At 36.6% G+C, this 27,521-nt stretch overlaps 1 protein-coding gene across 12 annotated transcripts in view; it reads right to left on the bottom strand.

The window, feature by feature from the left end:
* Positions 1-1,017: 1,017 nt before the first annotated feature.
* MYCBP2 (MYC binding protein 2) overlaps positions 1,018-27,521 on the bottom strand; it is a 269,922-nt gene continuing 243,418 nt past the window's right edge. For all 12 annotated transcript variants that reach the window (XM_027591552.2, XM_027591553.2, XM_027591557.2 and 9 more), the window contains 15 exons: positions 25,966-26,046; positions 24,659-24,925; positions 23,885-24,168; positions 22,371-22,467; positions 20,520-20,639; positions 18,670-18,771; positions 17,525-17,653; positions 17,019-17,151; positions 15,714-15,817; positions 14,223-14,411; positions 13,325-13,432; positions 11,889-12,098; positions 8,715-8,822; positions 7,894-8,059; positions 1,018-1,851 (listed from right to left, as the gene is read on the bottom strand). In XM_027591552.2, coding sequence (XP_027447353.1) covers positions 1,736-1,851; positions 7,894-8,059; positions 8,715-8,822; positions 11,889-12,098; positions 13,325-13,432; positions 14,223-14,411; positions 15,714-15,817; positions 17,019-17,151; positions 17,525-17,653; positions 18,670-18,771; positions 20,520-20,639; positions 22,371-22,467; positions 23,885-24,168; positions 24,659-24,925; positions 25,966-26,046 — 2,214 coding nt within the window. In that variant the 3' untranslated portion in view covers positions 1,018-1,735. The remainder of the gene's footprint in view (positions 1,852-7,893; positions 8,060-8,714; positions 8,823-11,888; positions 12,099-13,324; positions 13,433-14,222; positions 14,412-15,713; positions 15,818-17,018; positions 17,152-17,524; positions 17,654-18,669; positions 18,772-20,519; positions 20,640-22,370; positions 22,468-23,884; positions 24,169-24,658; positions 24,926-25,965; positions 26,047-27,521) is intronic.

Here is a 27,521-nt window from a genome sequence, read left to right as displayed (position 1 = left end):
TACAAATTGCTTGTCATTCTGGGGCACCATCACCCAACACAGAGTTTGTGTAATCTCCGATGGATCAGATGTATCTTATTTAGATGAAGGGGGACCTTCTGTACTACTTCAGATCCTTCCTTGCTCAGGAAGCCCATGAGTTTGCACGAACAGCGGATCCACAAACTGCATCATGAAGAGATCAGTCTTTGTGATCTTCAGGTTTTTGTTTTTGGTTTGTTTTTGGCAGTAGTCTCCAACATCAGGAATTAGACTACTCACGCTGTTCTATTACATTGTAGAATTTTCTATTTACGTATTTTTCCTAATGCCTTTCTCCACCCCTTCAAATACTACTTATTCTTCAAGATGGAGCTCAAATGGCCTCTTAGCTACTCCTCTGCCAACAACAGCAAAAATAAAAACCAGTAACAACAGTCTTTCCTAAATCCTGAAGCATAGGACTTGGACATGTTTATGAAATTTATTAAAAGATTCTCTGAATAGTTATCTGTGTCCAGATTTGATCTTTTCAAGTTTCTTCAAAGCAAACATTATATTGACAAATAGATGTATACATTTTCAACAGTGGGAATGTAGAACAAAACTTATCAAAACTTTTGCCATTCTCCTGAAATAAATATAACCTGACTTATGATGACTCATAAATCAATAGTTTGTCAATTTCATGAGTTAACTGTAAAAAAGATCTACAGAAACACACTGTAGTCTGTAAAAAAAAAAGCCTAGTAATTTTGTTGATTACTTTATAAAAGTTTAATAAGGGGCTGGTTAGTAAGATGGGGTTGGTCAATTTCCTAAATGTTTTCTTTTCCTGTCTTTGGCATGTCTGTTTATTAACATACATATTTATATGTTTGTCCCAGTGTTTAAGATTCCAAAATGTACTGCATTACCACTCTTCCCTAAGAGTTAAGAAAGTCATCATTGTGCTGTGTTAGTGAATTTGGATGGATTTTTAGATCATAAAATCTAAAAATTTCCATTTTGTTTCTGAAGCAATAGCTCACACAGTTGTCAGACTTTATCACTGTATAAAAATGTACAGTGGTTTATTGACATGTACATTCCAATATGTTTACAGCTGCAAGATAATGAGGCACACTCCGTATTGCACTTCATTAAAATTTCAGGCTCAACGTAACCTAGAAGTTTAAATGAAACTGCATTTGTAATTTAGTAATTCTTATACAGGACAAACACTGATATCTTTATATACAGTGTGATACTTATTACATTTATATGCCAGTCCTAACACAATTTTTTTTTTTTTAAATAACAGTCTAGGAAATAAACCAGAATATTCCTCTTTTCATCCTCACCCGTGATGCAATTATACAGGATTACAAAAAGGCAGTATACAATAAACAATGATTATTTTTCTTTTTTTGCTTGAAAGCCAGCATCATTCTTAGTCCATGGGCATGGCGATTCTTTTATATCAATTACCTATAAATGTTCAATGCTTCACAGGCCAATGACGGTAATGGCCACATGCAAACACCTCACAAGTTTGATGTCTTGGTTCAAAAGAAGATAAACCGAAAGAATGGGGAAACTTTCCATAGCAAGAATTATGTACATGGTATTTGGCATCCTTCTTGCACTGTGAATGGTTCATTTTCATGGATGTAAAAATGGTCCCGTCCTTATCCTGAGCAGAGTTTAAACTTTACCACATCCACTTGGGGGATGAAGGCAACTTCTTCTCTGTAGACAAAGGAATCTGAGTGTTCTAAAAAGTGTGAGCATTTCTGCACACTCCACAACCCAAAGCAAATTCTTCCCCAGTGGGTGGATGAACAACATGGAGTGGACATTCAGTTCCTTCTAATTGTTTGCCTTTGGGACCTATATAAATTTTGAAGGAGGCAAAAGAATATAATTAAAAATGACACATACATACAAACCTAATCTAAATATAAATCACCAATAAGTTATTCAAAGAAATTATATGGCTATGGTTACACAAATATAAAATTTAAAGATTATATTTCTTCTAGCTACAAAAGTAAAAATGTTCACCATAAAAAATTCAACATAGCAGGTATATACAACAGAGAAAGGACAGAATCCCTTACCTACAACATCCTGCCTAGAAATAACCCCTATGAGCTATAGATCTTATTTGATTAATGAATGAGATATATCACCTAAAAAAAAATTTTTTTTTTAATTGAAGCATAGTTGACACACAATGCTACATCAGCTCCAGGTGTATAACATAATGATTCCACAAAATCTATACATTATGTTATGCTCACCACAAGTGTAGCTACCATCTGTCACCATACAAAGCTATTCTAATACCACTGATTGTATTTTCTATGCTGTACCACCTTTCAGTCCCATGACTTATTCATTCCATAATTAGACGCTTGTACCTCCCACTCCCTCTTTACCCATTTTGTATCCCCCCTTCCTCGAACTATCAGTTTGTTCTCTTTATTTATGGGTCTGTTTCTGCTTTTTTGTTTTTTAGATTCCACATGTAAGTGAAATCATACAGTATTTGTCTTTCTCTGACTTACTTCACTTAGCATAATACCTTCTAGGTCCATCCATGTTATCACAGATGGCAAGATCTCATTCTTTTTCCGGCTGCATAACAGTCGTGTGTGTGTGTGCGTGTACCACAGTTTCTTTATCCATTTGTCTATTGATGGGCACTTGGGTTGCTTCCATATCTTGGCTATTGTTAAATAATGCTAAAATAAACACAGGGGTGCATATATCTTTTTGAATTAGTGTTTTCATTTTCTTTGGGTAAATACCCAGTAGTGGTATTACTGGATCATATGATAGTTATATTTTCATTTATTTTTTTAAATAGGCTCCATGCCCAGCATGGAGTCCAACATGGGGCTTGAACTCATGACCCTGAGATCAAGAGGTGAGCTGAGATCAAGAGTCAGAGGCTTAACTGACTGAGCCACCGGGGCCCCTGGTATTTCTATTTTTAATTTCTGAGGACCCTTCATCTTGTTTTCCACAGTGGCTGCACTAGTTTCCATTCCCACCAACAGTGTACAAAGGTTCTTTTTAGTCCACATCCTTGTCAACATTTGTTATTTCTTGTCTTTTTGATTCTAGCCATCCTGACTGGTGTGAGGTGGTATCTCACTGTGGTTTTGATTGGCATTTCCCTGATGATGAGTGATGTTGAGCATTAGATACATCATTTTACGGCAAGGAATGATGAACAAAAATGATAATGAAAACCCATCAGTTCAGTTGAACAGAAAATTATTCTGGATGAGAGAATATGGAAACTTTTGTATAGAATGTTCTTCTCCAAGTAAGAACAAATTTAAGTGTAAATAAGCCATGTTATCCTTCTACCTTCTCTGAAAAAGTACACACTGACGAATGGGAAGACTGATTATTAAAGTCTGTTATTTTTAAAAGTATCTGAAGGGAGATTAGTAGAAAAATGAAAACCGGCCTAAATATACGAATGGTAAAATAATACAAAATTTAACAATGTGGAAGAAGCACTTTGGGGAAGATATAAGCTTAATAATAATCAAATAGATGAGGCTTAAAAATGGACATTGAGGGCACGTGATGTAATGGTGTAAAAAGACTGATGAATCACTGAACTCTACCTCTGAAACTAATAATACATTATATGTTGATTAATGGAATTTAAATAAAAAATAAATAGAAAAAAATAAAAAATGTATAAAAACCTGTACTTTTCTATTTTAAAAAAGACCTGTTATGTTAATGTGCTTCACATCATGTGTTTCATATCATTTAAAAGGCATTTTTAGCTCCTTTATAAATGAGGAGCTTTACTGTGCAGGGAATACTGGCTGGGCTTATACTTGAATGCAGAGTCCCTAACAGCAGAGGAAGGGATAAAAGTATGCATTAGTTTCCTACAGCTAGTAACCAAAACAATAAATGTAAATTTTGACTCTATTTAAGAGAAAAGTATGCGATCGGATGGAATGAGCTTATCCAGATCAATGGAGAATGAGATCTTATTTATCTCTTCTACGTTTAAAAACTTCTGTGATGTAAAAGAAGGAAAACAGGAGGGGAAAAAAGGCTAGTGTTTATGAAGCTTAGGCTGTACATATACTCAGTAAATGTTAGTTGTTATTACTACTACTGAACAACAACAAACTGGCCTCATGTAAAGGAATGAAAATTAAGCTCCATAGAAGTGGAAGACCAAGGCATGAGGGTAATATCAAACTGAGGACAGATCATCTCAGAAGAAGTCAACTGCTGGTTTCAGCTAGCAGACACAAGAGCAGCAGTTAAAACCTAGAAAGGTAATTATTCCAGTTAAAATTATAAAGTATATCAGCACCTCCCACCCCAAATCACGCTGCACACTGATATTCCACCTGCCTCCCTGGTGGGAGGGGGAGAGCTGTCAGGAGGGAGGGACACTCAATGGCAGATCTAACTTAAGTGCCTGACACCATCAACGATGGCCCCTGCAAACTGCAGTCCTTTGTTTTTTTCTGGGAGAAAACAAAGGGTCATTTATTCAACAAATATTTACTTAGTGCCTAATGGGTGAACGGTGTTACATCAGGTGCTTGGGATGTAAAAATGAAGAGTACAAGGCCCCTATCTTCAAGGAGTTCATAATCTAATCATGATGGTGAAAAACAGTAACAAAAACACACCTGCAGACATTTGCGTGCTTACTACTGAGGCACTGTTCTAGTATATTAACTCAATCTTCTACCAGTCAGAGGCAGGAACTATTGTCCCCACTTTGCAGATAAGAAACCTGAGGCAAAGTTAACTTAATCTTTCTTGATTCTTAGGTCCCTCATCTTTAAAATAGGCACAACAATATTTAACTCATAGGGAGCTATAAAGGTTAAGTATCCTGGCACAAAGAAGGTAGTCAGCAAATATTTTAGAAAGTAATAGAGGAACTATCTAATTTCTTAATCTGGACTCTTATCCTCACCCATATATTAATTGGAATTAATGGGCTGACAGTGGTTAGAGAATCAATCCTTCTGTCCTTCTTTTTTTTTTTTTTTTTTTTTTTTTTTTTTTTTTTTTTATTTTTTTATTTTTTTTTTTTTTTTTTTAAAATTTGCCTTACTGGTTATGATGTTCAGGTATTCTTTTTTTTTTTAAGATTTTATTTGTTTATTTGACAGAGAGAGAGGGAGACACAGCGAGAGAGGGAACACAAGCAGAGAGAGTGGGAGAGGGAGAAGCAGGCTTCCCGCCGAGCAGGGAGCCCGATGCGGGGCTCTATGCGGGGCTCGATCCCAGGACCCTGGGATCATGACCTGAGCCGAAGGCAGATGCCCAACGACTGAGCCACCCAGGTGCCCCAATCCTTCTGTCCTTCTAAGTAAAATGCATGGCCGTCTTCCCTGCTGATTTCACTGTGGGGTCTGCTTTAATTTTGTTCCAGTTCTCTAAAGGAATGGATAAATTAGAGGAATGTGAGAGGCTGGGAGAGCACACCTCTGTCTGAGCGTTATGATCTTAGACCAGCTACCGTACCACTCGAGGCCTTAACTTTCCATCTGTGAAGGTGGGGATAACACCATCTACCTTATAGGCTGTAAAAACTACGTAAGAATATACATTTAAGGGATGCCTGGGTGGCCCAGTTGGTTAAATGTCTGCCTTTGGCTCAGGTCATGATCCCAGGGTCCTGGGAGCAAGTCCCGCATCGGGTTCCCTGCTCAGTGGGGAGCCTCCTTCTCCCTCTGCCTGCCGCTCTCCCTGCCTGTGCTCTCTCTCTCTGACAAATAAATAAATAAAATCTTAAAAAGAAAGAAAGAAAAGAAGGAAAGAGAGAGAGAGAAATTAAGAAAGAAAAGAAAACGGAAACAAAGAAAGAAAATACATGTGAAAATGCCCAGGATCGATGACTGTTCCTTCCTTCTGCAAGCTCTCTAAATCCTCTCCTGCCTCATTTCTCTGGTTCACGGCTGTTTCCAGGGTGGGGCCCCTGTGTTGGCTGACCTAGGTGATCATGTGAATGTGCGAGGGGAGGCCTTGCCTTGGCCGGAACCTCTCAGCAACGACCCCACCACTATGTTCTCCACCATACTTGTCTTATTGCTAGCTAATCTGAATACTTTTAGTGTTTTGTTCTTTTGTCCTTGTTTCTGAACATAAAAGAAACTTTCTTCCATTAAGCAAAATGTGGATTTTCCCTGATGACATTGCTCGCCTCTAAGCTTTCTCAACTAGAAGCTGCTGATCTCCTGAGCTCCTCTATGTTATAAGGCCAGGAAGCAAGACTGACTCTCCTGGTTCCCATTTACCCAGACCACTGACTTACAACTTTCATTCAATAACCCCCTCTCCCTCCCCTTGAAGCTAACCTGATCCAAATGCTGCCCCCTTTTCACTCCCTTCATCTGCTCACCTCCAGCTCAGCATCCTCCTCCTGCTATTAGGTTTCACATCTTTATTCTGGCCATTATCCTAAACACCTAGCCTCACATTATTCTGATCTTGCTTCTTTCAAAGTCTATTATATCTACTTAAAAAAAAAAGTTTTTAGAGGGGGAACAGTGTAACAATTTCTTTTTGACATGAACAAACAGAAGTAGCCATACTAAAACAAAACAAAGCAAAACAAAAAAACCTTACATATTCTTTTTCTTTCTGGATAATTTATTTCTCATGGTTTAAAAATCAAAATGTTAAAAAAATTGTATATAATAAGTCACCTTCCCCCCTTCTCTACCCATCTTCCTGGGTTTTCCCAATAGTTAATTAATTTTGTTAATTTCTAGTGTACTGTTCCAGTATTTTTTAAGGTACATGTAAACAAATATGAGTATATATTTTCATTTCCCCCTTTCTTACAAGATCACATACTGTATACCCTGTTCTGTAACTTGATTTTTCATGTAACAGTCTCCTCTACATCTTTCCAGATCAGTACACAGAAACACCACCCTCATCATCATTTTATTTCTTTTTTTTTTTTTTTGATGGTGCATAGTACTTAGTGTTTAACCACCCTCCTACTGGATACTTGGATTGTTTACAAATTTTTATTATTACAGGTAATATCCTTGCACATTTACTTTTTATTTACGTCACATATGTAGGTATATCCCCAGAAGTGGGACTATTGATGTGTTTGCAATTTTGAGAGGCACCGTCAAACGGCTTTTTCTATAGAGTTCTAGCATCTGCACTCTGATAAGCAGTGAATGAGAGTGTGTCTCCCAGCTTTAACAAAATCGTGTATTGTGCTCTAAGTACTTTTGTATGTATTTTCACCAATTCCAGATATATCTCATGTAAAATTCTCTTCTGCGGCCATGTTTACCTCACCTTCCACTTCTCTCCCTTCCCACCTCATTGGGACCACCACCCTCCTGATCTCTTCCAATTTTTTCAGTTTCTTTTTGGTTTCATATTCTTATTTTTCTCAGCCTGACCTCCATACACAATCATTTCTCCCATATTCTCAGTGGCTTAACTCCTTGGCTTTCTGATGTTCACTACACTGCCAATTCCCAGTCATTCTAGATCAAATCACTTGTCCATTTTATGGCACTGGTTCCAGGTGTCTCAAAAAAAAAAAAAAAATCACAAGAATCCTTTAAAATGGTTCTATTATCAATTCGTAACTTCAAACTTCACATGGCCCTTTAGTGCTGAACAGTGATTCTTTTACTAATCTTTAAATGACTTCCTTCTCCTTCCCCAGGTAACTGTCTCCATTATAACTCCTGACCCCTCATAACCACGGTGATCTTTCTACTTCATTCAGAATGTCAGAAGCTTACAAGGGCCAAAAAATTGCCTGATTCTTCAGGCGAGTCTGAACCGGGTTTCTGCCACTTGGAACAGAGTTCTTATGTGATCATTAAATTAAACCAGAAAGTATATACATCACAGTCATGTTTAAAAATATTAAAAGCATACCTGCAGGACAGTGTGGTAGTTCTTCCTTGGGAATGCTAGTCATTCTCTGAAAATCATCATGACAAGCATTACAAAAATGTGTTGTTCCAAAACAGAAAAAGACAGCCACTGAACAGCAGTAGCGACATTTATATTCCAAAAAGTCTGTGCCATGTTTTGGACACATCTATAGCAAAAGAAAATACACAGACACAAGATTATGGCAAGTCATTTCAATCACACTTAAGATAGTCATATATATAGCTCAGTGATTCATATTTTGTAAGTACACATAGCCCTCAAAACTGACTGAAGAACTGATGACAGATACATTAAAAATATTGATGAATAAATGTGTGGCTTTGCCCAAATGGTCTGGAGAAAGCCCTAAATTCTCATCTCATCTCATCCATCAGAACCAATCTGATTTAATAAATAAGACACATTTAATTTCCTGGTGAATTGTTCCTGGGCAGCCAAATTGAATAGTTAATATTTCATCTATCTCTCAGTCTCATAGCTGCACTGTGGAGATTTCATTGGAGGTGAGGTAAACCTAAAAGTGTGGCTGCAGGTTTAAGAAAATGAAATAAGTAAATTTATTACTTGTTGAAATATGGTGACCATTTCATGGAGGACAAAATTATAAAATGCAAATACCATTGGAGAGAATAATATCTATGAATTAATTTGGAAAATTATACACTGTGTATAAACAACAGAAAACACTGGGCAAAAAACCTGCTATACTATTCCCACCACATTAGTTATATTATTATTTTTGAAAACAACAGAGGTTTAACATTTCTAAACTGTCCTTTCTAATAAAATGTTCTGCCCACCTGAGCCCTGGACACATCAGAACAGGCACCGCAAATGAGCTCTCTGGGATCATAGTCATCCCCTTGTCCAGCCTCAGCATCGCAGCGAGCTTCGCCACCAAAATATGCCTATGCAGAGAACACAATTAGATTACGGCAGGAAAAAAGAAAACCTTGCTATGGGAGATACAGTATGAGCACAGCGAAAGAAAGATCAAGAGGTCTTAGAAAATACTATTATCTATTCGACACTCCCTTGCAATGCCAAGTAGATGCCTATATGGGTGGATCAGGGTATGAAATAAATCTGCTTTAATTCTGCAATAAACTCATGCTTACAGTAGGAAGTTCAAACATTGTATTGTCAAAACAAAATAACGAAAGAATGTATATTATTCCAAATAAACATCAAGAATAAGATATTAAATAATGATGAGAAACTTTTTTCAGGGCAAAGTTTGAGTAATTTTTCTCATTTTGAAGTATTAAATGTTTCCTTCTACTGCTTCGAAAAATATGTTCAAGAAATTTCCAAATTTTGGGGCGCCTGGGTGGCTCAGGGGTTAAGCGTCTGCCTTCAGCTCAGGTCATGATCCCAGGGTCCTGGGATCGAGCCCCGCATCTGGCTCCCTGCTCCGTGGGAAGCCTGCTTCTCCCTCTCCCACTCCCCCTGCTTGTATTCCTGCTCTCACTATCTCTATCTGTTAAATCAATAAATAAAATCTTTAAGACAAAAAACAAAAAATATGCCTAAAATAAATATTAGTACACAATTAGAATCGTGGGGCTAATGGGACAGAAAAAAAAATCAATTTTGATTATACAAAAATTTTTAAAAAGGAAAGGGAACGGGTGCCTGGCTGGCTTAGTAGAGCACACGACTCTTAATCTTGGGGTTGTGAGTTCAAGCCCCACGTTGGGTGTAGAGATTACTTAAAAAAAAAAAGAGAGAAAGAAAGGAAAGGGAAATTTGGTAATTCCTCAGAAGACTGCTCATACTTATAAAGCTACACTGTGTGCAGGAACTCAGCAGTATCCAATATACACACTTGAATAAATGAAATTATCTTGGTGGATGGTTTATCTGTATTTACTCTGGACACGAAATAAATGAGGCCAATTATAATTGGGGCAATCTGCATGCACAACATGTCCCACAGCCAAAAAGCTATGTCCGTACTTGAGGATAAACAAGATAAGTCAATATAAATCTATTATCTGTACCAGAAAAACAGGTCAAAAGACAGGTTCCATTGATACAGAAGTTATAAATGGTTGTCCCCAGCTAAATCTGGCCTCAGAAGTACTTCATTTGCCCTGAGGTCTACTGTTTATTCTAGCTATTTCACTTTTCTAGATTCCCTGCTTGGCTTCCTAGACATTGGACTGTCATCCCTATGGTAACACAATATTCATTTACGATGTTTAACACATTGAACACACAGAAATACTATTTTGTTATTTGTAACAATACAAGTTCCACAAATGTACACTGTTAGTCTTGCCCTGAATGTATGTATGTTTATCTGCCTTTTTGGCTATCATCTACCTAGTTAGCCTTCCATTCATTAGCTATATTTTCTTTTTGTTATATTAGGAGACTATGCACTTTTCATTTACAGACTCCTTCATTCATTTATTCATTCTCTAATTAACTCAGTGTCTAATAAGTGCCAACCAAGTACTGGAGAAAGAGAAACGAAAAAACATTGTCTTTGTTCTCACAGAACTTATCAAGTGGCGCGGAGACAAGTGAATCAGTAATCATAATGCAAAATAAGGAGTGCTACAAAGACGGTATGTAAGATATCAAAATCATGTGGTAGTGGAGAGGAGGTGTGGGCACATTACAGAGAAGGTGAAACAGACAGATTTGGCTATGCATACAAGCACGTCAGTTTGGGCTGGGCGTCAGGTCAGAGTGAAATGCAGAGAAGGAGTAGGGAAGAGCATTCCATGAAGAGGAACAGCCTATGCAATGGCACGGAGGAGTCAGTGAGTGAGCAGACATGGCTGAATTTGGGGAATTGCAGGCTGTTCGGTATTTGGTAGCACGGGGTGCAAATGGTAGCATATTGGGAAATGAGACGGGAGATTTGGACAGGGTAAGCAGAAAAATGACACATCAGATCTGAGGTTGAGAAATATTAATCTACTAGCAGTGATGTAAGTGTAAAGGATGGAATGGAAGGACTAGGGGCTCCACACAATGGGCTCAGTAAGAAGGCTACTATAATTACCAAAGAAAATGATTAGGGTTGCTGAAGATGTAACAGAAAAAAAGAACTCAGAGAGATTTAGAGACAGAATTGAAAAGACTTTGTAAATAAAGACTGGAGAACGAGAGAGTCAAAGTCGATGATTAAATACTCCTCATGTGGACTTTGAAGTATGTGTGAGAAATTCAAATGTCTGGTAAGCACTTAAATATTTGTATCTAAATCTCAAAAATTTTGGAAGGTCAGGATGGTACAGATGTTTGGCAAAGACATGGATATACAGAAGCTCAGCAAAAGTAAGGAGGTTATTATTAGGCACGAATACAGTGCTGAGAAACTAAATATGTAAGGAGGAGGCGAATGAAAAGGAACCCTATATAAAGGAGTTAAAGACAAGAAACCAGAAAGAAAGGATATCCAGAGTATTGTCCTGGAAGCCAAGGAATTTTAATGAGGAAATGGTGAAAAGAGTTAAGTAGAAGACATTTATTTAAAAACCAACTGGAGGGGCGCCTGGGTGGCTCAGTCATTTAGTGTCTGCCTTCGGCTCGGGTCATGATCCCAGGGTCCTGGGATCGAGCCCCGCATTGGGCTCTCTGTTTGGCAGAAAGCCTGCTTCTCCCTCTCCCACTCCCCCTGCTTGTGTTCCCTCTCTCGCTATGTCTCTCTCTGTCAAATAAATAAATAAAATCTTTAAAAAAAAAAATACCAACTGGATTTGGCAAACAGGAGATTACTGATGTGCAGTAACTTGTATACAGAAATGTAACATGCTTTGGAAATAGTCTGTATAGGTTAAAAAAAAAAAATCCCCAAATTAAGTAAAAAAAATTCAACTTCAAGTGTAGTATCAAGCTTTCTGATTTTTAACTTCAGACTTAAAGATATAAGAATTAGATATCATTATACAATTCAATTCTTAATCACATAGGTAATCTTTAGTTCTTAAAAATTCCTAGTATAATTCACAGCATACCTTTCTGCATTTGTAGCAGACATAATATGCATATCTGTTCATGGCATAGCCAGCTGGGTCATTATAAAATCTCACACCAGGAGTTGTGATAGCTTCACTCTTATGCAGACCTTCGTATTCCAATCTCATTAAGGCTTTTCTTCTGACATCCTCATAGAGTTCTTTTATTGGATCAAGCAGGTCTTTTAATACTATATGATTTATTTTGTTCTGAAATTTAAAAAATGAACATTCTTTAACAGAATCATTTATCTATGAATTCAACAAATACTGAAGTGTGCACCTAAGAACCAAGCACTGTGCCAGGAGATAAGCAGAGAGTGAACATTTTCTAAATAAAATGCCATTTAGGAATAATCCTGTAAAATCCTCACAAGCTCACATTTTCCCAAGATCAGGGACAACAGGGGCAAAGGAGATATAAAGCATGAAAATTCTGTTTTATTAGCTTCACATTTCCTGAGTTTGAAATTTTTCTCTGGCTGCCTTAGCTCTTCTGGGAATAAAAGGTTGCCTTATTACCACAAGTAAGACATACTCCCTCTGTGTGTGTGTGTTCTGGCTCCTTGGGGGTAGGGTAGAACGCCAGGTGACAGAAATGAGGAGGTAGTATTTTCTGTATCATCTTCATATATCATTTCCTAAATGTGACCTTTCTTTGTGGCACCATATGAGAAGAGAGGGCAAATTACTACAATCTTTTTGATTGTTCCTCAGTCTAACTAAGCAATAATTGTGCTAAGTCTTTCCATGTTATACCCTTCAAACCAGTCTGCACATCTGAAGGAAATAGGGAGAGCTTAACAGAACAAAAAGCAATGAAGAATGAACAGAGAAGGCATTGTTAATCACAATCTTAAAGGTTTTTTTTTTTTTATTAATCATCACTGGCTTGCCAAAACAAGTTGCTACTTTGCTTACTATCCTTAAAGAGATGGGCAAAATGTCAGTATTTTCTCCTTATTTTACCTAAGATTCTAAAAGAATCTTGGTTTTTAGGCTTCATCTTTAATGAAGATGAAAACCCAGACTTCATCTTTAATGGCAGGTATCAGAGCCTACAAGCACCACAGGCTCATTCATTTTGGTAGTCACCCATTGTCATGTCACATATCTGAACTCTGAAGGGTCTGAACGTGGTGACAAACACCCTTTAATGCATGATGATATCTAAATGAATTTTCTGATGCGATATGTTTAATTTCACTTAACCAGCTTTTAATTGACACTTACGGTTTTGAAATGCATTATAACAGATAGAGAGATCTTATAATATTCTTTGGCATCACCTGGATGAAAAGAGCAGAAACTGATGGGGGCTGGGGGTAAAAAGTAAACTGGGAAGGACACCAAGAGATGTGGACACATTTATTCTGGAAGATGAAGATAAAGATGAAAACAGATAGAAAGTAGATAATTTCTGATTCTCTCCATACCTTGCAAATGGGACAAGATATAAATCCAAATGTTATCCTTGGACCAAGCCATCTGTTTTCCAAAACTCGTCGGCAGCACTGTAAGTGGAATACGTGACTACAGTCCAGCTTAAATTAAAAAAAGAGAGGGATATAAGCAAATGTGATAATAATAAACACTTGAATAACTGGCAGATTATTCAATGAAGGTGCTAATTAAAGCAGATAAAAGAAAAATCAAGTTTAGGACAATGAAATTTCAGCACTTCTCTGTTATTCATGAATTATTAACTAGGTCTTCAGCTTCTTCCAATTTATTACCACTTGCATATTAATGCCACCTTATAAAGAGTAAGTCAGGTTAGGGAGCAATTTAAAATTATTCCCTTTTGTATCTCATAGAAAGAAGGAACTACTGATTTAAAGATTTAAGATTTATTTTGTGAGAATATTCATTTATCTTAGAATCATAAGAACTGAAAATATAAACAAGTGGTCAAATTTAAAAAAAACATTTAGCAAATAGTAACTTCAATAATATCACTAATATTATAGACATATGCATATATGTTTCATACAGCGGTGTGTACTACTACGTACACATCAATTACATAGTGCTACCATTTTGGGTTTTGGAAATTAAGGAGAGTAGTTACCAGATAATCTGATTATCTTTTCCTCCCTTATGAACATTTTATACATTCCATTGATTATATAGGCTCAGACAAATGACAAATGAAAGCTGAGTGCACAAAATGGAAACAGAACATAAAGAGTCAGAATACACTCTTCGACAAACTGGGAGATACTAGGGGCACATTTTCTCCCAGTGAGGCAAGAAGTCCAGGGATCTCTTTATTTCACAGATATATTTCTATTTCCCATGTTAAATTCCAGGCACTTTATAAGCTGAGACAACCTGAATGGCTGGTGCTGCTGAGAGCGCCTCAGTGAAGCAGATCATGCACATGTCGTCGGCGTCCTGCTTCAGCGTTGTGGCACTTTTGTCACAGCCATGTAGACAGGGCAGACAGTGCTCTTCATTCTTGACACCTCCACACGGATGGCCACAGGGATGCGTCTTACTACAGGCTATCTTAGCATACTCCTATTAGACATAAATTATAATGGCATACAAAATATCAAAAAAGGCACACAGCCTGGTAATTATATCCATTATGTTAATTTTCCAAGATATTTCCCACAGGAAATACACATTAAGGCTATGTAGCAATAAAGTTATTTTTATTCTTTTTATTTTTTTAAAGATTTTATTTATATATTTGTCTGAGAGAGAGAGAGAGAGAGAGCACAAGCAGGGGGGGAGTGGCAGGCAGAGGGAGAAGCAGGCTCCCCACTGAGCAGGGAGCCCGATGTGGAACTCGATCCCAGGACCCTGGCATCATGACCTGGGCCAAAGGCAGATGCTTAGCCAACTGAGCCACCCAGGCATCCTATTTTTATTCTTTATTTGAATATAACTTATGGATTATTAGCAAATTTTTTTAGTGTGTAATTTTAAAATTTTAATTTAAAATTTTTCAGTGTGTAATTTCTCTTTTAATGTGATTTAAAAAAATTTCACTTCACATAATGGGAATGATGATAAAAAGTAAAATATAATTTTAATCTATTTATTTTTGTGCACAGTCATGAAGCAAAAAAATTCTGGGTATACAATCTCCCAATCACCACCTATCCCCTCACTAAAATGGGTATAAAAAACATACAGGCGGGCGCCTGGGTGGCTCAGTCGGTTGAGTGTCTGCCTTCGGCTCAGGTCATGATCCCAGGGTCCTGGGATCGAGCCCCGCATTGAGCTCCCTGCTCCGCGGGAAGCCTGCTTCTCCCTCTCCCACTCCCACTCCCCCTGCTTGTGTTCCCTCTCTTGCTGTGTCTCTCTCTGTCAAATAAATAAATAAATAATCTTTAAAAAAACAAAACAAAACAAAAAACCATACAGGCATCTTTCACTAGCTGGGGCCTATCCAAGTTCTTGTCAACTGAATTGAGGAACTGAAAATATCTGGATAGCATGAAATATGTGTATGGATGTTGAGGACTAAAGAACTCTCAAATATTGAAAGTTGATTATAGGGAAATAAGTGAATAAAGTAGGTTAGAGGTCAAAGAAATGCAGTCCATAGATTTTTACCTTTTTGTAGCAAAAAAGCAAACATTAAATATCTATTATGGTGATAGCTGATAAACACACACTGTCTGTGTGGGTTTGAGAAACTTATCCATTCTCTAGCTCTGATAAAGCATTTAGCTCTTGACATGGAGAATATATTAATTTAGAAAACTGAAGTGATGCTGAGCTCTAACTCTTAATTAAGATGAAGTAAATACATCATGAGGGAATGTATGCTATTTCTTACTGGGACAGCCTGTCTAACTGTATACTCACCTGGCAGTCTGCATCAGAACACACACTGCCAACAGCAGATAACTCTGTTCCACTCCTGGAACCACAAAAGCGGCATGCTTCTGAGCTACTTGTGGTGGGCTTGCCTAGGTTCAAGCAGAAAAAGAAAAATCCTCCTTAAGAATATGTTTTCTACATATTTTAATACAACTAATAAAAAAAAAAAACAACAGGAAAATCAGGTTTGTATCAGTTGCTATCTCTGGGAAACCAGCCTGGCAGTTTTACAGTGGAAGGGTTGTAAAGCTGTTGTAATTATAAAGTAATCACAAAAAAAGGGACAAGAAACTAAAGACCTATCAGAAGCCAAACAGATAGCAGGTTGAGCAGATACGGCAAATCCCCAGCTCCAAAAGCACAGTTCCAGATTAAATATAATAATAAAAATTAAATAAGAATGCACAGAAGATAAACCTTTAAGAATTTATATAATGACAAAATTACAAGGCATAGAAGAAAACCTATTGTTAGAGAATATGAAACTTGAAAAAAGAAGAATTCCCATCTAAGGAACTAGCATTGACAGAGCAATATGTAAAGGAAAATGTTTGAAACAGTCAAAGAAGGAACACAATCCATAAAACAAGAACAGAACAATAGGAAAAAGAACAGGAAGATACAAAAATGCAGACCAACCTCATTTTAAAACACAGATACAAAAATTCTAAATATAATAGTAATACACGGAATTCAGCAATATTTACAGGAAAAATAGGTTTTTAAAAAGGATAGTTTAATTCATGAATACAAGGATGGTTAAACATTAGATTTATTAATGTAATATATGACCTTGATAGATTATAGGAAAAAAAAAAGTCAGCTATGAGAAAAAAAGACCACGCTCTTGTAGCATGAAAAATTACTCCTATGTGGAGTTAAATTTGTTCAGATTTGCACTTAACTCCAACAGCAAAAATTTATGTCAGTCAGACAAACGGCAAGCTACAGAGGTACTGAAAATTAAGAATTTGTAAGATTCAATATAACTTTAAGCTGAGAATATAACCAGACTTACTTTAGAAAAAAATAAAAAATGGAAAACCATGTGTTTTGGAGATAAAATGACTTGCTCAAGGGAACATAGCTAGTGAGTGACAAACCAGGTTCTAATGCCCTCTCTATTACAGGACATTGTCCAGTACATATAATAATACAGACAGTGATCAATGATGTCATAGTTATCAGAATATACTCAAAATAATCCACATTAAATAATTCACAGTAAGTAAATAATATCTAGTTAAATCCTAAGCAGCAGGCATGGTTCAATCTTAAATCTTCTGCTACCTGTGTGTTCTCGGAATTCCACCATTGCCTTCATTGTTTTAGAATCTGCTAGTGCCATCAACCAGAACAATTTGGTTCTACCACAACCTTCATGAAGGTCAACCTTGATAGCTTCTTCTTCTTCTTTGAAGACCTATTGTTTCGTTAAGAAAAGGGAAAAATATTTTTTCACTCTGAAGGAGGAAGTATAAAATTTAATTACTCAATAACAATAATGGTTTTTATTTATTAAGCACTCTAAGAAGCTTTGGACATTTCTAATCTTGTCCTGAATCTTGACAACAGCCCCATTTTTATAAATGTGGAAACTAAGTCTGAGAGAGGTTAGCCAACCATCTTGGTTTATACAGCGATAAATGAGACAGTTGGGAACTCCACTGAGGCTCTGATTGCAAAGTCCCTTTCTTCCCATCACAGCAAGCCTCCTTCCCACATTTATTTCAAAATTTACTGAACGTATCCTATGCTCCAGATACTGCTCCGCACATACAGACAGAAGCTGTCACCTGTCTTTGATGAGTCTTGGTTCGCCGATGAAGATGAAGGAATCTGTCACAGTCAGTGCACAGATTTCCACATACGTTGCATAAAATGATGGCTGCAGTTTCTCCATCGTCATGGTTGTCACACATAGGCTGAAACAAGGTGTTCCCACATGTCATATTACATTTACAAGAATGTCGCAGACACTCATACAAATGGAATGTAATTTATTTACAACAATAACGTTATTGTTCTGAAGTCTATTAGGAATTTAGAAGCTGAACATTAAAAAGAATTATGGCAAGTGTACTTAAGTACAAAAACACCTCAAAACCCTTAATTCAATAATTAATGTGCTGAGCAGGTTTAATGATTTAAAAAAAATTTTTTTTAAAGATTTTATTTATTTGAGAGAGAGAGCATGAGAAGGGGAGGGTCAGAGGGAGAAGCAGACTCCCTGCTGAGCAGGGAGCCCTATGCGGGACTCGATCCCAGGACTCCAGGATCATGACCTGAGCCGAAGGCAGTTGCTTAACCAACTAAGCCACCCAGGCGCCCGGTTTAATGACTAATAAAATAAACATGTATACTTTGATTAATGACTTAAGAAACTTTCTTTCCCCTAGGTTCAAACATCCTGTATGCTCAATGAATAAATGACTCATTTTGAAACTTGAACATTAGTGAGAAAATGTTGAAAGGACCTTTATAAAGTCTTCCCTTCCAGTGTACCTAGGGATACCTATTCAAACTACTTTAAGTAGTGTATCTGTGAATAAATGGTATGTCATGGTGCCTCTCTTACTGCTTTATTTCCTTCTAACCCTAAGACTGATAACCATTTAGAGTAAAATCTAGATATACAATGAGAGTGTGGCTAAAAACACATTTTAATATGATGCAAACATGACTCAGAGAAGAAGGGGAAAGCTCTTTTACATAATTAAAGCCCCTAACAAACTATGAAGAGGGGACCCTAAGTGAAACAGACTTGTGAGATGACCGTGGGCAATGTGACACAATTTTCCGCTAATTGTGGAATTTTGATTTGCAGGTTCGTTTTTTTGTTTTTGTTTTTTGGTCTTTTTTTTTTTTTTTTTAGTGCTAAGCTAGAGCTTACTTATAAAAAAAAACAAGATACATTTTTATAAGACAATTCTGGTCTTACCATTTGTTTTTGCTGTCCATCCTTTCCCATCCATCTCCCCGAAGAGAGACGATCTACATGGTCCTGATCCAGCACGCACAGTGAAGCCAGAGCAAGCCAGAGCTGTTAAAAGGAAAGGCTGTTACAATACTGAATTTTTAGAAAGGCTTAGAAAACACTGACTGCCTGATACATGATAACAGCTCAACAAACGCTAGCTGAATTTGGAAATACATGGAGACCCAGTGGCACTCAGGTTTTCTGACATGGTACCAGGCACACGTGCTCACCGCTGTATGGACCACGCGCACAGTATGTTTACTGACTGCTGCTGGATGAACCATTCTGGTTTTTACCTGACATATAAGATTATCCTTTATTGGTCTACTGTGGAAGCAATGTATCAGTAAATTAATTTACATATTGAATATTTACTGTATCCATGCCTCTTGCAAATTTTCCCATCTAGTGTCATCTGCCTGAGGCACTACGTTCCAAGCAAGGTGGCACAATGACTGTTCAATTTTACACAGTCCCATGAGTAGGCGGGGTCATGTTAAATCCTTCTGCAGAGTAACAGCTCCTCAGAGGTCTCTGTATGCCCCTAAATGCCTAGCACTATCCTTGGTATACTTTGTCAGAAATAAGTAAATGTCTAGCAAACTTTAGAAAATAGCCTCAGAAACAGTTTAAAACTTTCTGAAGGCTTAAAGGGTAAGCTTCAGTTTTACACATCATTACCGAAAAATAGTTAATTATTTAAGAAGTGCTTATGAGTGTCACTGGACATGAACAGGAAGATGGAAAAATAGCAAAAGGAAAAACAGAAACAGAAACCTAAAGTGTGCAAGGATAAAGGGGGAGTGCAGAAGGAAAGAAGTGTATGTGCGTGGTGCTAATAAGGCTCTGCTGTTAGAGGAACTGCTTCACTTGTCACATTCAATAACAGCACGGCATCAAGTGGCTTTTTCTGCCCCAGAGAAAGACAATTTGTCTTCCTTTCCAGACTTCTGAAGATTAAATCAAACGATTTCTGCCAGTGTTTCCTTCTTCCTAATGCTGCCACACTGCCCTGCTTCAAGAAAATCCCTAATCTCTTTTGGAAGTACACGGGACATGAAATTTGGTGGGTCAAAAATGACTATAGATGTCTCATCGGAAGAATGCAATCCTACTCTCTAGCTAAGAGATTTTGCCCCACTCTGCCCAGGGCTTATACTTTTTGCTTTTTTTTTTTTTTTTAAAGATTTTATTTGTTTATTTGAAAGAGAGAATGAGGGAGAGAGAGCACATGAGAGGGGGGAGGGTCAGAGGGAGAACCAGACTCCCTGCTGAGCAGGAAGCCTGATGCAGGACTCGATCCCAGGACTCCAGGATCATGACCTGAACTGAAGGCAGTCGCTTAACCAACTGAGCCACCCAGGCGCCCGTATACTTTTTGCTTTTCTAAAAGTAAGGTCTGTAAATCCAATAGGTAGGCTCTACTTTAGAATAATTAGGCCATACCAAATGAGTAAGGGAGGGCCTTGTCTTTGAAGGACTCTCAGTCTAATGGAGCATAATGCTGACACTAAATTTACTATGTAAGCTATGATAAATACATTATTAGAAAGACAACATAAGGGAACTTAGCCTTTTCTAACCAGTTGATCCTTAGCTTCCCAAATAATAACAAAAACAAGGGATAAAGAACACATAACAATGAATGTTTATAACCACTATACTTGGTTCGTAATTCAAAAAAGCCTTTCACACCTTTTCCGTAAATACAGTATTTGGTAAAAAAAAATTGGATTAAGCTGACTTATTGATTTAAGTTTGTTCAAACCTATTACTGCAACGATACAGACCAAATGAAAAGAAACTCCTACCCTAGTTGTTGCAATACATCTCACTGGAGATCTAAATTCTTCCTCCATCTTGGTCAAGGCAATGATGGTTTCTGCAATGGCATTTTTTGTCACTCGGGACCATGCTTCAGACAGATGACCCTATTGAGCAGGAGAGAATAATTTAATAAGCAACCAGAAATGTATAATTGTAATAGTAAATTCTCTTCTCTTAAACAACATCTCATCAAAAAGGAAAGATCTGTTAGTGCAACTTTTTAAAAAAGATTTTATTTATTTGAGATAGAGAAAGAGAGAGTACGTGAGTGGGGGGAAGAGCAGAGGGAGAGGAAGAAGCAGACTCCATGTTGAGTGCGGAACCCACTGTGGGGCCCAATCCCATGATGCTGAGATCATGACCTGAGCCAGGAATCAAGAGTTGGACAATCAACCGAGTGAGCTACCCAGGTGCCCCTGTTAGTGCAGCTTTAGATTCAGGGGCATACTTCTGAAATAAAAATCCTTCACAACTCTATGAAAAATTCAACTTCTAATCACTATTTTAATGATTGGAAAGTAAATAAAAAGTTAGGTTCTCAATACTCAATCTATACAGCTCAAGAGTATTTCCTCTTAGGTTTAGATAAAAACAGAAGTACTAAATAAAGTACCTATGCTTCAGAAAAATTCTGATTATGAAGCTTTGTTATTTAACACAAAATTTATATAGCTAAGCTAATTGCTTTTAGATGAGTATTACTAGAACCCAAGAGGATAAATGGGTTCAAACTACAACTACTTTTATTTATTTTTAAAAAAAATTTTATTTATTTATTTATTTGAGAGATAGAGCAAGAGAGCACAAACAGGGGCAGTGGCAGAGGGAGAGGAAGAAGGCTCCGTGCTGAGCAGGGAGCCGGATATGGGACTCGATCCCAGGACCCAGGGATCATGACCTGAGCTGAAAGTAGATGCTTAACTGGCTGAGCCCCCCAGGTGCCCCCACAACAACTTTTATTTGCTAACTTGATTTTTGCTGAACATAAATACCTGACTACCATAGAATTTAGGTGTTCCTAAATATTTTTCCTTAGTATTTTCATCCAGTGAACATCCTGAGAAAGACTTGTTGAAAGTGAGAAAGTTCTCCATTACTCCAACTGAGGAAATGTCCTTGCCGTTGGGAGCAGTGACCGAACTTCCTATCTCCCCAGAATATCCTCTCTTGCCTCTCCTCCATATGGTATCAGTCTCTTAAAGGGCAGTTCCAGTCCCTCCTCCTCCTCCAGAATGTTTTGTCTGCTCTACCTCTCAGAAGCCCACATTCCACAGCATCTTGCCCTCCTGAGCCTGAACATATAATGGAATGTGAGGAAACTAGCATTACGGAGCAACCAATAAGAGCCAGGTACTCTGAGAAGTAATTCCCTTTTCTCCACACACCTGGATCTCCCTGAAAAGAACATCTACAGACAATGACAGAGAATATTAATAAAGAAGAGTAGAAGTTTTATAAACCAGGAGAACTAGGGAGAATGAGAAACTTTCACTTTGGGGAGCCCTGTTTTTCCTTTAGGGTTTTGGACTCAGGCTGATTTGTAGGGCTCAAAAAAGTGTATTTTATTTTTTAAGTTTTAAAGTCTTAGAAGACTAATATAACAATTTGCAAGTAAATTAACTGGGAAGTTGGAAATGAACAGTTTACACAAAGGACAAATTAATCACTGACCGAAAAGACGAACAGCATGATAGTTAACCTACTAAACGAGGCTTTAAGTAAAGCAAAATAACATCAGTGTACTTCTACTATTGATGTAGCAGAATAAGCTGCTTGTTTTAATCAGATTTTGACTACACTTCAGTGACATAATGATCAGGAGGAGGGGAACTCACTGCCGCCATATCCTTGATAAGTTTGATGATGATCTCTGAGATCTGGGTAGGAGTTGAGCCCTTCATCCACCAATGACTTTCACCTCGACGGACATAACTACAAAGAAAAGTCAGCATTTGCAAACTAATCAGTTACAGTTACAGATAAATATGATGAAAACTGCTATTTCAGCATGCATTTTAATTTTTTAAATGATTCAAACAATTTAAGAATTTTAAAAAGAAATTAATCAAGATATTACCCATAATTTATCTCTTCAACCCTGAGAGTAGCTATTCTGATACATGTTCCCTTCAGGCATTTGTTTATATACTATTTTTGTACCCTGCATCCTCTAGAACAGAGCTGTTCAAAGCATATCCAAGGACTACAAACTATTTGTTACCAATCCACAGAGAGAGAGATATTGAGGGCTTGTGCCAGAATATGTCAACTACATCATTGAGTACAACTACATCATAGAGTATAATTACTTCAGCTGACATTTTTTTTTTTCTTTTGTTAAGACTATCTAGATGAAGAAAACAACACACTGATTTACATTCTGGTGTTATTTAACATCATGAACTGGCTCTTTGAGTAGTACTTTCCAGATGTCTAATTTTCTGCTGTTACACACAATTCGGTAACAAACTTCCTTGCATATATCTTTGTGCACGTGTATAAACATTTCTGAGGGAAACAATTCTAGAAGTAGAACTGGTAGGTCAAAGGATAAGCATATTTTAAATACAGTGATATGTTATTAAACTGACATCCAAAAAGGCTGCAGTAATCTACATCAGATGCTATAAAAAATGCCTATTTCTTCATAATGCTGCCAAGACAAAGATATTTTCCTATCGTTTTAATCTATATTTCTCTGATTCCCAGCAAAGTGTCTTTTTGTTTGTCTCTGGCATTTGGAATTTTTCTTCTTGGAAGTAACTGCTCTTGTCATGTATTTTTCTATCAGTTGCCTTTTCCCATTAATCTGTGGTCATTTTTTAAATATTATGACTAATAATTCATTCCTACTATATAGGTGTTAAATATTTTCAAGTTAGTTTATATTTTAAAAACATTTTCATATAATTAACTTTCATTTTTATGTAGCCAAATCTGAGAATTTTTCCCCTGTGACATTTGGGTTCTGTGTTTTAAGGAGGTCTTCCTGGATTGAAGATTACAAAAATATTCTTCTAGAATTTGTCCTAGTAGATTTTTAAAAGAAATATACATAAAGCTTTAATTGATCTCAAGTTTATTTCTGTATATGGTGTGAGATAGGGGCCTACGATATTTTTTCTACATGAGAAGTATTCCAACGTCATATATTCGACACACTTTCCTTTCCCCACTAACTTGAAACTACACTTTTATTATAGACAGCATTTTTTTTTTATACATGGATTAGTCATTTATGGCTTCTCTTTGGTAAACAAACAAGGTGGAATTTGAAATCCTGTCTTAATTCTCTAAATAGTAGCTCCCTCTGTTCTATTTTAGTACTAAAACAGATGCAACAACCAACCTGGAATTGAAAATCATCGGAAGAGTAACTGTTGTAACACCTTTGCCCACAGTGGTACCAGCTGTTCCTGTGATGGTAGTTCCTTTGGCTTTGAGCTGCACTGTGAGTGCTTTGGCAATGCATCCCAGAAACATGTCCAAGATACCTAGTTTATTCCAATCTCCTTTTTCTGTTGAGTGAATGATATCACTGATATCTGCTGGGGGAAGGGATTTCACTCCTATGATGCTGGCCAGACGATTAGGGGTCACTTCAGGCAATACCCGTCTTAGTAAGGAGGTTACCTGACAAGAAAAATAAAAGGAAAGAATTCCTCTTAAAGATTGGTGTTCTAAAGTTCTTTTTTTAAATGAGCCTAGCTGCCATTCTATGACATCAAAAGCTTTCAGAAGAACAGAAGTATGACTTAAACACTATTTTGATTTCTGAAGTGGTAATTAGCCCTCCAGAGCAGCAAGAAAAAAACATGTCTTTATTTGGTCAGGAATAAAAAAACATTACACATTTCATGGTAATAAGACAATCAGTAGACAGGATATTCTTTATCGCAATAGCATAGTAATAAAATGGAACATACTTTGCTCTTCCATATTCTCAATACAATTAGTCCAAAATAAAAAGCATGGAGTTAAGATAAATTCAAAAAAACAAATAACAAAACAAAAAATAAAGATTAATAGTTAAGACCCTAAGGTGATTCTCTTTGATAGTGTAATTTTTAACAGTGTTTTGAGGAATAAAGTAAGCCAAAAGGTAGGTGGTATGACCAGTCACCTGTCTCTGGACTCGAGGAGAGGCCGTATGGAGCAGTGAAAAGAGATCCTGGAGCAGAGTTAGCTGCTGAGCCAGATACTGGCGGCCCACGTTAGAGCCACTCAGGGCTAAGACCATAGAGAGCAGCTCAAAGCAGTAAGCGTCAGAGGAGGCATCTTCATCATTGGGCTGAGAATTGGCATTTTCTTTGCTTGATATAGCATGTTCCCATTCTTCACGAACTCTGGTGGCCTCCATGCGAATAGCCTGGACGATGTGAGCACACACCTATTTAAAGCAACATAAAGAAAATGTAAAAACATATTTGTAAATCTGATTTACTACTTCTAGTAAAAAAAAAAAAGACAAGAATATTAGTTGATACTCAATTTAATACTCTTTCTCCCCATTAATTCTCCATCATACTATTTTCTTAACTCATCTTAAAAACAATTAAGGAAAACTAGCAGAACCATGAATAAAAATCATAATATTTAAGTCAACTACTATGTAGAAACTATTTATATACAAGTTACCAATACCCCTGGCTGTGGTTTAAGACATCAAATTAATCAAAGCAAATTACCATATTTTATCACTTCTAAGGCATATTTTCCTTCCACATTATTATTAATATTTCTATTCATAATGTGTTTTATAATTGATGGCATTCACAATGTAATTGGCAGCAAATTTTCTTTTTTTAGTGATACATGAGATAACAGCACATTTTATAACTGGTAGCATCTAAGATTCAATGAAACACTGTTAAAAAGATAAAGCACAGATAAATTTATTTATTTAAACAAGATTTAATGATGTTGAAAGTTAAAATGATGGGCTAATGTAAAGCCAGTGTTTTATTTGACTTCTGAAGGGCTAATTATTATGTTACGTAGGTACCTCATTCTGTGAACAATCTAGCACTACTCCATCTCCTTATAATTAAAAATATTAACACTGATTTAGTTAACACTATAACTGCTCAGAAAAAAAAAATCAACCGACACACAAAAAAACAGTGGGAAAAGGAATACAGAAAATGCAAATGAAATTTGATGCAGCTGGATATTTGACACCAAAATGAAACAATCTACCTGAAAATGAGAAATAACAAAGAGCAGCAAGGTAAGAAAGTTAACATTCATAACAAAATCTTTAAAGTGATGCAGGTATGCCAATATACTCCTTCCTCTCTAGAAAAAGGCAGACACATTCTGCAGGACCTACGAAAGAGTCAGCATAAAGAAGCCTCCATAAATTTTGGAAAACACTTTACACCTTAAAAACAAAAACTGATGAAGACAATGAAATGGCTATTTACCAACCTGTTTTTGTAAATTAGTCAGCTTACTCCTGCTGAATATGATTCCAACCATATGTTCTTTCAGGTCGGCATCTGATGTTGCCTTTACATAGAAAAAGGGGGGAAAAAAAAACCCAGGCTCTTTGAATAAAATTTGTATATTTGATCTTAAAGTATCTTGAGAAATAACTATGCAGGTATTTTTATAAGGTGAATTTATTTTAAATTGAGGTCTGTAACACTAAGATAAAGGATAAAGTTTGAAGAAACCACTGTTGGTTAAGGTAAACCATAGAAAAAAAAAAAAGCAAAATTTCTGAATTTAAGAAATCCAGAGAAGCATACTTTCTTCTCATGAACTTCTTTAATCTGTCAATTTGGGCTACTTTGATTACATCTATTTCTAAATTTTGAGTATCCTACATTTAGTTTTTAGAACTCAGAAAATGGTATTTGGTTAAAAGGGAAATTTCCTAACAAAACTCTATGATTATGGTGTTCTTAGATTAGGCTAATCTACCACTAACAGGAGTCAAAGAAACATATCATAAGAAGAGACGTAAAGGCTGACATTTTGAAGTGCTTATTATGTGAATGGCACTCTCTTAAGGTATAGATACACAGCTATATAGTTATCACATACACATACTCTTAACCTTCACAACAAGCCCATTAGGTAAATATGATGTTTTATTTTCCAGGTAAGAAAAGTGAGGCAAAGCTACTCTTCTGAGAATAAAAAATGACTCTTAGCTTCACTTTCCTTAGGATAAAGAAAGCTACAAGAGAATGTAACGCCCACTTTAACAATGAGAAGAAGCTGATAGTCTACAAAACCATATAATTTTTGGTATCCATTGAACAGCTGAGGTTTGCAACCAGGTAAACTAAAATCCAAACAGACAAATCCAAATAGCTGGACACTTCAAAACTTTCTCTGCACTTGACAGAACAAGCAGATGAGGAAACAAAAATCAGTAAAGCTCTTGAAGACTTGAACAAAAGTATCAACCAATTTGAATTGATATTTATAGAAACCCCTCACAGAACAAAAGCAGAGTTCAAGCTCTTTTCAAGTGCATGTGGACATTCACTAAAATATGAGTCAGAATTCAAATCTTAACAATTTTAAAAGGACTGAAATTATACAAAGTATATTCTTTGACTGCTACGAATTACACTAGAAATTAGTAATAGAAAGCTATTTGAAAAATCCCCAAATATTTAGAAATTAACAAGAAACCTCTACATTATCCAGGGGTCAAAGAAGAAACCGAAATAGAAGTAAAAAAGTATTCTGAACTAAATGAAATGAAAAAAAATATAACCAACACACCAAAATTTGTGACACTCAACTAAAGCAGTGCTAAGAAGAAAACTGTACCATTACTTATATGAAAAAAAGAAAGATCTCAAGTCTTTGAAACTAGAAAGAGAACAAATCAAACACAAAGCGAACAAATGAAAAGAAGTAATAAAAGAAGACACATCACTACAGATACTATTGATATTAAAAGGATAATAAGCGTATATTATTAACTTACACCAAAAAATTTACAAAAATTCATCAAACAATAC

This window comes from Zalophus californianus, chromosome 3 (assembly GCF_009762305.2).
Source record: "Zalophus californianus isolate mZalCal1 chromosome 3, mZalCal1.pri.v2, whole genome shotgun sequence".
NCBI lineage: Eukaryota > Metazoa > Chordata > Mammalia > Carnivora > Otariidae > Zalophus > Zalophus californianus.
Note: the sequence above shows the minus strand (reverse complement) of the source record. Positions and strands in the feature narration are given on the sequence as shown.